At 32.4% G+C, this 9,381-nt stretch overlaps 1 protein-coding gene across 2 annotated transcripts; it reads left to right on the top strand.

Moving 5' to 3' along the window:
* The first annotated feature begins 908 nt into the window (after positions 1–908).
* Positions 909–7,882, top strand: LOC126771083 (aminoacylase-1-like). 2 transcript variants are annotated; one of them, XM_050490784.1, is made up of 9 exons: positions 909–1,125; positions 3,526–3,692; positions 4,131–4,302; positions 5,281–5,427; positions 5,961–6,031; positions 6,192–6,308; positions 6,657–6,752; positions 6,831–6,964; positions 7,227–7,882. In XM_050490784.1, the coding sequence occupies exons 1-9, from the start codon at positions 951–953 to the stop codon at positions 7,432–7,434; spliced, it is 1,287 nt and encodes a 428-aa protein (XP_050346741.1). In that variant the 5' UTR covers positions 909–950; the 3' UTR covers positions 7,435–7,882. The 2 variants fall into 2 exon arrangements, with proteins under 2 accessions (XP_050346741.1, XP_050346742.1); XM_050490785.1 differs by lacking the exon at positions 909–1,125 and adding an exon at positions 3,186–3,432.
* The last annotated feature ends 1,499 nt before the right edge of the window (positions 7,883–9,381 follow it).

Below are 9,381 nucleotides of genomic sequence, written 5' to 3'. Positions count from 1 at the left end.
AGGGGTAGGAACGAGCCATCGTTCCTGTATTATTGTCGTGTTATTTACGTGATAATATTTACAGAGTTATCCGGTATAAAACCTACTCACACGTAGTCTTGTGCCGATATCTAATCAAAGATATTAAGATGTAACCGTAGACGATTTAGTACGTTTTAAAGATTTAACATATTCTTAACAATTTCAAACTGATATAATAGAGACGTAAACATTGTGTAGCTTTTTTATGGTATAAGCTTGGTGTTGAATTGCGTGTGCCGAATGATACTAAAGAGTTCTTTCGATGTCATTGTAGTGGATATTGATCACGTTGAACTAGCTGAGGCTAAAAATTAATTGGAAGGATAGCTATATTCACAGATTTCTTCGGGATTGAAAATGAAATCGATACTTTGCCTATGCATTAATATAAAGAAAGAAGCGTAGACAATGAACTAACAATACAATTTCGGCCATTCGTTTGTGCACCGTAGCAATTTCTATTCTTTTTTTCTAATTATAATAATTCAATTTCTTTTCTAGGCAAGCGCGCTCCATCTTAGACTGTATCTCACTTTCCATCAGGTGTGATAACAGTCAAGCGCTAGCCCATACACTTAAAAAAAAAAAGCAATTATACTTGACTCTTCAGATAGCACTGGTACATGAAATTCGACGTCTTTTTCACCTTCTTTTGTAATATGACATACGACCTTGACCCAATTATTGTGTTACGTAAGTAATTACTGTGTTTCGTTTTTACTGAAAATATGAGTAGAGGTACTACGTGTAGTCACGTGGCCCTATAGACGACATCTAGCGGCTACAGGTGAAATGAAACGATGTACTTTACAATTTTGACGTCAAATTCAACAAATGAACCAATACGATCGTATATGTTCATATGTACTTTATTTTCTTCTAAACAATCATTTTAGCTCTCATCGCGCTGCGATACGATACTGCATCGAATGTCGCTTGTATACAAAATGATATGTGTAACGTTTTTTGTTTTGTTAATTACGAATATAATTTTGTGTGAGCCTTTATCTAGTAAAAACCTAGCTAAGCGATATGAACAACATCCAGCAATAAAAAGGCTGCAGGAATACATACAAATCGACACCAGTGTACAGGAAAATGTGGGTAAGTACTAAGTAGGTACAATAATGATAAATTTAATAGGATAATAGTCTTATAATAATATCTATATAGGTATGTATTTACAAAAGAAAAGTAGTATATTTAGTATATCGGTTCTCTGGTTTCCATAGTACAAGCTCTGCTTAGTTTGGAATCAGATAGCCGTGTGTGAATAATGTACCAGAATGTACCAGGATATAATAGTCGTCATGTAAATTTTCTAATAAAATCTATGAATAATGTAACGAAATATATAATGTTATATTTTAATCCTATACTATGCATTCATTATATATTTTTATTTTATTCTTTATTTATGTCTGTAGACTATACTTCTTTTCCTCGGTTAATTTATGCAAATATCCTTATTAAAATGTTGTGGCACCATAAATAAAAAAAGTCGTTGATCAGTAGCTACAAAATATATTTTATGAAAACGTGTTTTTGCAGAAATGTCTAAATGTTTTTAGTAAACCAAAACTTTTATCCGAGATTTTTATCCGGCTTAAGAAAACCTAAAGATAATATATGCTAATATATTATTTGCATAGATTATCTTGTCCGTCTGTTTTTTTGTTTGACTGTCGGTTACGCTTTCACGACTAAACCACAGAAACGATTTTGATGAGATTTGGTATGAAGTAAGCTTGAACCCCGAAATAGGATATAGCTTATTTTTTTATTCCTAGGGTGTCAGTTAGGGTCCGCTCGCGTGTGAAAACTGATTTTATTTACTAAAACCCATTTTACAAAAACAATAAAAAGAGTCAAGGCGACTAAACTTGAAAATATATATAATTTCAATGTACTAAAAAAATGTATCTAGTATGACAGTTTTATCAACAACAACAGACAGGTACTTGAATTTCGTTGTGATAAATTAAACATTTACTTGCGCACATTAAACTTTACCATTCACTGAAATATGTGTGCATAATTATAATTATGTAGCTATGGACGATGGCGACCACTTACCATTAGGTAGCCTAGTAGTGAGTATGTATACCTATATTAAATAAAATAAAATTTAATTATATTTAATACTGAACTAATTATTGTAACTGGTGATTAGATATTCTGCAAAAAACATATTGTAATTTTATTACAGTAGTATATTTTTAGCGTTATCAAGTATGGTCTATTTAACAAAAGGTTCAGATAAAAATTGCAAAAAAAATGCATAATATTATTTTCAACAAGCTATTCGTTCCGACCTTAAACGGAAAAAATGTGTTTATCATTAATTTTATCTTTAAATTGAATTAACCAAAGTTAACTTTCGAACCCGAATAAATGATTACTTAAAAAATTCATCGCAAATTAAAACAATAGATTTTTCATAATTGGGTGTATTAAAATATATATTCACGGCTATCTATCAATTTATATACTCCTTGATATTCGTATTAAATATTAGCCATTAAAAATCCCAAATTTTATTGGTAGGATTTATGGAATACCTATAATGTATAAATAATTTTTTCCCAACTCATTCGCCGATTTCCACATTCACCCGTCCCGTCTTCCCATCCGCCGATTCCTTCTATTCGCCAGCCAGGTATTTTTTATAAATATACAACATAGAATATATGACCTGGTATAGATAAGATTTTTACAACTTATCCATCAAGTTACCAATCTAACTATTTATCTGCATCGGTTTATCTAACAATCTAGGTCACACCTATTTACTTTTCTACTTATAGACCCACCCTCTCCATTACCTATTCACCTGTAAGTATATCAAACACATATTTTGCAGTTATAAATAATATTATTAAAAAATAATAATATTAAAATTTATAAAAATAAAATAAGTTTATTAATCTTTAGCTAATTGTGATTAGGTTTGTGGAGAACACACACACACAATAAATAAATAAATAAATATATATTTATAAATAAATATATATATATATATATATATATATATATATATATATAAATATATATTTAAAACAATTAATATTAATTACGACGCAAACCCTCGTGGACGGCGTTGTTAAAAAGTATCGATGGCTTGTGCCTACACGCCGTCCACGATCGTCGCAGCGGGCAGTGATTTTTTACTTGCATTACCCTCCAAAAGTGATATACTTCGATCGCCCTTAATATAATTGTTTTCTCGTCTATGTTAAATTATAGTTAATGCGATTCCGAATATTCTTTCTGTTCTGATTACCGTGATTGACTTTATAAGTATGTTAGTGTTCTCCTGACTGTATTGTGTTGTGAATTATATGTGTACGTCTGAATTAATTAGTGACTTTTATTTCGTCCGGTAATAGGCTATCGAACACATTGTTAAGTGTTAGTTGCATTTGAACTGCCATCACAACTAAAGGTTCAATTTAATTAGATTGAATTCATTTAATTGTGAGTCAATGTTATATTCCATTATAGAATTAGCAGTGGACTTTTGGAGGCGTCAGGCAGATGAGTTGGGCTTACCTTATACTGTATACCGACCTCTTGGGTTACCTATATTTGTTATGACCTTAAAGGGACGCCAGCCAGAATTACCAAGTATAATGCTTAACTCACATGCAGATGTCGTGCCTGCCGGCGCTGTAAGTCGTTTATATCTTTAACACTATTTATAATATGAATCTATTAAAACTTTATAATTACATAACACTAACTGTGCCCACGGCTTCGCCCACGTGGAAATAAGTTAGTGTCTATGAGAGGACGTACATAATGAAACTTATCACTGAAATGAATAAAGCCTATGTTACTTCTGGATGAAGTAGCTTTTAATGGTGAAATCAATATTAAATTCGGCTTAATAGTTTCAGAGTTTACATCGATATTATCGATTACAAACAAGCAAATCTTTCCTTTGTTTAATATAAAATATATGTGCTACATCCACTAGATTGTACTAAACACTTGGCAAATGTAGACAACCCAGACATCGACTATGCACTCGCTTGAAAGTACTCTAGAAACGAGCCTCTAAGCATAACGAACAGCGGACGTATCTAATTAACATTATTTTACATTAGGGCAACTGGATTTATCCACCCTTTTCCGGTCATATTGACGAAAACGGTAATTTACACGGACGCGGCACGCAGGATACCAAGGATGTAGGCATTCAATACATAGAAGCTGTAAGAAAACTAATTCAAAATAATTCGACTCTAGAAAGAACAGTACATATCACTGTCATGCCAGGTAAAATGATTTGTAAGAGAAATATTTATACTTATAAGTGGATGTTTTCTGAGTATTCGTTTCACATTTAGTTATATCAAATGCTTATTCAGTCGCAATATTATTTCTCGAAGTTTTTTTACTCGGACAAAATATTATATATGAGTTTAGTTTACCTGATATGAAATGATACACCAATTCCGGTGGACGGAAGAGTAAAGATAAATAAACAACTTTGACCTTGAGTTTGAGATATATAATTATCTAGATCTAAAATAATCTAAGGCATTCACAATGGAATCATCTTTACTGGTGGGCTATCTATAACATAAAAAAAAACATGAAAAAATTGCGCTTTGAATGTCGGCGAAGTTGTTACTTAACATTGTAAACGTTACGTTAACTTTGGAAGTGAAATTAAAGTTAACTAAGATTGATAACTGGAATAGTATTCTTTTATAAATAATAAAATAATGTAATGTATTAAAGTACATTGTAAATAATGAAGTATATTAATCAAAGATTGTTTGTAGCAAATAGCAGTCAAACTATGGTTTGTTTATCTTTACTCCTTATGCAATTGGATTGTATTATACAAGTATAGTAGCCGAGATGGCCCAGTGGTAAGAACGCGTGAATCTTAACCGATGATCGTGGGTTCAAACCCGGGCAAGCACCACTGAATTTTCATGTGCTTAATTTGTGATCATAATTCATCTCGTGCTTTACGGTGAAGGAAAACATCGTGAGGAAACCTGCATGTGTCTAATTTCACTGAAATTCTGCCACATGTGAATTCTACCAACCCGCATTGGAGCAGCGTGGTGGATTAAGCCCCAAACCTTCTCCTTAAAAAGAGGAGAGGAGGCCTTTGGCCCAGCTGTGGGACATTCACAGGCTGTTACAGATGTATATATATATATATATATATATTACTTACTTAGACTTGTCATGTCTTTAACAAATAATGATACTTATTTATTATTAATTTCATTATAGATGAAGAAACCGGAGGTCATAGAGGCATAGTGCCTTTCGTTGATTCTGAGGAATTTAAATCTTTGAATATTGGTTTTGCGCTTGATGAAGGATTTACATCACAAGATAATAACATGTATGTTACATACCAAGATAAACGGCCCTGGCGTAAGTGAAATTTATTTTAGTTTTTTATAATAATACATCTCTTTATTGGACATAAATAACATCATAACATAAAAAAACATTAGGTATACTTAATTTATTACACGTCCACTGTGTTACCTTTCCCGTGCTTTGCTTCGGGAACTTTCCTCAGTTCAACTTTCCTCAGGGAAGAAGAACTGAGGAAGAAGAAGAAAAGAAAAACTGTCTGCCGATTTGGGCTACTAATACCGAAAATCCTGCCTTCAAAGGACAGATCGCCTTTGAAGACAGATACTTCTTTGTTAAGACTTTCCAGGACATAAAAATATTTATCCCAACATGCATGTTGTATTACTGATATTTATGGGTGGAGTTATTTCGGTCACTGGATATATAACAATAATATCAGTTTATATAAATGTCAGAAGTCAGATATTGTATATAATCACAGATTTGTAGCATTATTGTACTCCAAAAAAGGATATAATGCAATATTTCCTGACAGTTTCATCAACTAGTTATCAAAAAAATAATTAATTACTTTTTATTTTTAGAGGTTAAGTTCATCATTCGTGGAAATGGTGGACATGGATCGACAATAGCCAATGGAAACGTGATGGAAGGGGTAAATTAAATTTGCAATATATAATTTAATTTATCAATGTCAATTTATACTTTGACCGTAAATTATAATCAAATTTTAAAAACACATATATAATACAGAAATATCCTTAATTTTAATGTCATTATTTATTTAGTTTTACCCACATTATATTCCTTTTTAGTTACAAAAATTTTTAAATATAGTTATGGAATTCAGAAATGAACAAATGCAGATAATGAATTCCACGCATGCCTTTGATTATGGAGAATATACTTCAGTGAACGTCAACATGATTGAGGTATATACCTACAATTTATTACTAGGAGTTTAAAAAAATCAATTATGCATCTAAAAACAACATTAGTTGCTATAGTATATATTATAGTATGTTGGTTATCAATGAATCTACTGTCAAAAAGTAATACTTTGAATATACTTTTGTGCTGTGCTTTTTTTAGGGTGAGTAATCAGTGTAATGACAGACACAAGAGATTTAACATCTTAAATCCATAAATAGCGGTGCCAGCGTCTATGGTGTAAGGCGACTTGCTTTGGTGGCCTGCCGGCATTAGCTCGTCTGCTTTTCTAAATATAAACAGTGCTTAAGCTATTGCTGATTTGATATATTTACAAATATACATTACAGGGTGGAATAGCTCCTAATGTTATTCCAACTAACATGACCGTTGTGATGGATATGCGGCTATCGGTAAAAGCGGATGTAAATGATGTAGAAGCTATGGTAAATAAAAGATTATGCTTATTAAAATTATAATTGTGACGTAAGCACATTAACTATAAGAGCAATTTTGATATACAGCTTCAGTCATGGCTCGCGTTACTCGGTGATGAGTCTAGCATGGAGTATATCAGACGGGTAGAGAATTCTCCAGCGACAGCTGTCGATGATTCTAATCCTTACTGGATGGCGATGCAAGAAACCTTGAAAGAATTGTATGTATTTTGGCCTGTATATTATAGCGCTGTTTTTGGTCTTCTTTTTTCTTCTATGTTTAAAATAATAATCAAAATCATTCATTGAATAAATTTGAATATTTTAACATTGAAACATTGAAGCATTACACTTGCTTATTGATTGTCGAACTATAAACTACCACCGGTTCGGAAAAGAAACGCGCGTCAACACAGTAAAAGGTGGGATGAAATTTACGAACGTTTTATTTAGTTTTTCATGATTGGTAACACTTTGTTTCAGAGGCTTGAACGTGGTGCCACTTGTATGCCCCGCCACTTCCGACATGGTTTTAGTTCGAAGTAAGGCCATCCCAGCTTTAGGATTTACTACCAAAACGAATATGATACCTAAACTGCACGATGTGAATGAATACATTGATTTGAGTCAATTTTTAAAAGGCATAGATATATATGAATCTATTTTGAAAAAACTGGGTAATCTTCCTTAGGATCAGAGAAAGACATTCGTTAAGGATCAGAGAAAAAAAAATGAAACTAGAAAAGCGGAATAGATATATTTAATTAGGATAATTTAGTCAGTTTATTCCTGCTCTGTATCTCTATATACCTATAGTTTTAGGATTCATTGCATCTTAGACCCACATATGCTATTAAACATAAAGATATTGCTGTAAAACATTCTACTCGGTCCATTTTAGCCAAAATGGTGGCTTTTCCGTGGGACAGGGAAGGAAAAACACTTATTGAGTTCAGTAGAAATAAAACAAGATGAAGCTTTAATAACTCTTGTAGAGATTATTTAAAATTTAAAACATCAAAATATTAACACTATGACCAGACCGGACCGGATATATTTTTTACCTTTTACTATATTATGTTTTAATGACTAAAAATAATTAATCAATAAATATTGTGAAAATAAAGAGTTTGAAAATATTACCCTTTTTTAGTTATACATAAAGTATATATGTATATATGTATGAATCAGACAGATACGAATGTGTTTTTTTTAACCGTATATATGTACATACAATAGAAAACAGTATATAACACGACATTTATCACGTAAACAAAAAAAAACAGCTCCGATTGTATCAGCGCAATAGTTAATCTCGTTTAATCAGCGCGCACTTAGTGTATTTTTTGTTCTAAAACTTAACTAGTTTTAAAAAAATAATAGTAGGTACTTATACTAGTACCTAATTGATTAACATAATCTTAACAAAGTTTACAAAATGATAGCAAAGTTATTTGTTTTTTGCGTCGATTTAAATTGTTACATTAACACGCTCCCACTTTGCTGTAATGGAGCCTTTCTTTCTGTACGTGCCGCAACATTTTTAAAAGGACTTTTTCGCGAGCCACCGCTCTTTGTTTGCCAAGCGTCGACGGATTTGAGAATAGTCACGCTTTTAACGAACAAATGAATGCTCTGGAATAATCGGGATTCGCTGAGTAAACCGTTTAGCACTCGATTGAGAAAAATGTGCGTTTATCGCGAAAATGGCGCGGATTAAACGATTCAGGATTTTTTTTCCTAATATATTACCGATACTCTTTTAATAAAATGATTAGTGTGGCCGTAATTACTGATGTAAATCATGTATTTATTTTATTTCATTATTTATTTTCAATATAATTTTTCAATAAAATTATTTAAAACAAAAATAAAATAAAAAAATTTATGATAGATTGTTTTACAGTATTGGACGAGCGTATGGGCCATCTGATGGTGAGTCGTTACATATACATTGGCTTTGTAAGAAATATAACCATCGCTTACATCGCCAATGCGCCACCAACCTTGGGAACTAAGATGTTATGTCCTTTGTGCCTATTCGGTAGAATATCTGATGAGTGGGTGGTACCTTTGGTGGTTTTTTTTTCCACTGGAAATACGCATTTCCCCCACTTGAAGTGCTAAGCATGCGCCAGAATACCTGCTAAAAAATCAGCAGTACCCACAATGCCTTATCGAGGAACGTCACGGGATTGCTTACGCATACTACCGTGACGCCCCGGCAAGTGGATGGTACCTACCCAGACAAGCTTGCACAACGTCCTACCACCAGTAAACAAAACCCTACTACCAGATAAAATAGTATTTCAGATAATATTTCAGAAGTATATATAATATTTTTCCAATAATGATATGAATAATTGTGCAATATCTCAATTTGAAACAATGCTTAATATAAATCTCGTAGATGCAGATGAAATGCTGGGGGCGTAGAAGCGTTAATTGAAATAAATTGTCACGGTTGAATGTCGCCGGAACATAAATCAGAGTGCCGCGGGCTACCAACTAAGTGCCTGCTACGAGCTCTACTGCGGTGTATATTTTAGACAGCGCATTCATTGAAACTAACGAAATAAACTTTAATAAGATTTTAATCATTTTCAATCCTTAAAAAGTACTTAACACTATTTCAATA

The sequence above is a fragment of the Nymphalis io genome, chromosome 10, assembly GCF_905147045.1.
Source record: "Nymphalis io chromosome 10, ilAglIoxx1.1, whole genome shotgun sequence".
NCBI lineage: Eukaryota > Metazoa > Arthropoda > Insecta > Lepidoptera > Nymphalidae > Nymphalis > Nymphalis io.
The sequence above is the reverse complement of the archived record's forward strand: the minus strand, read 5'-3'. Positions and strand labels throughout refer to the sequence as shown.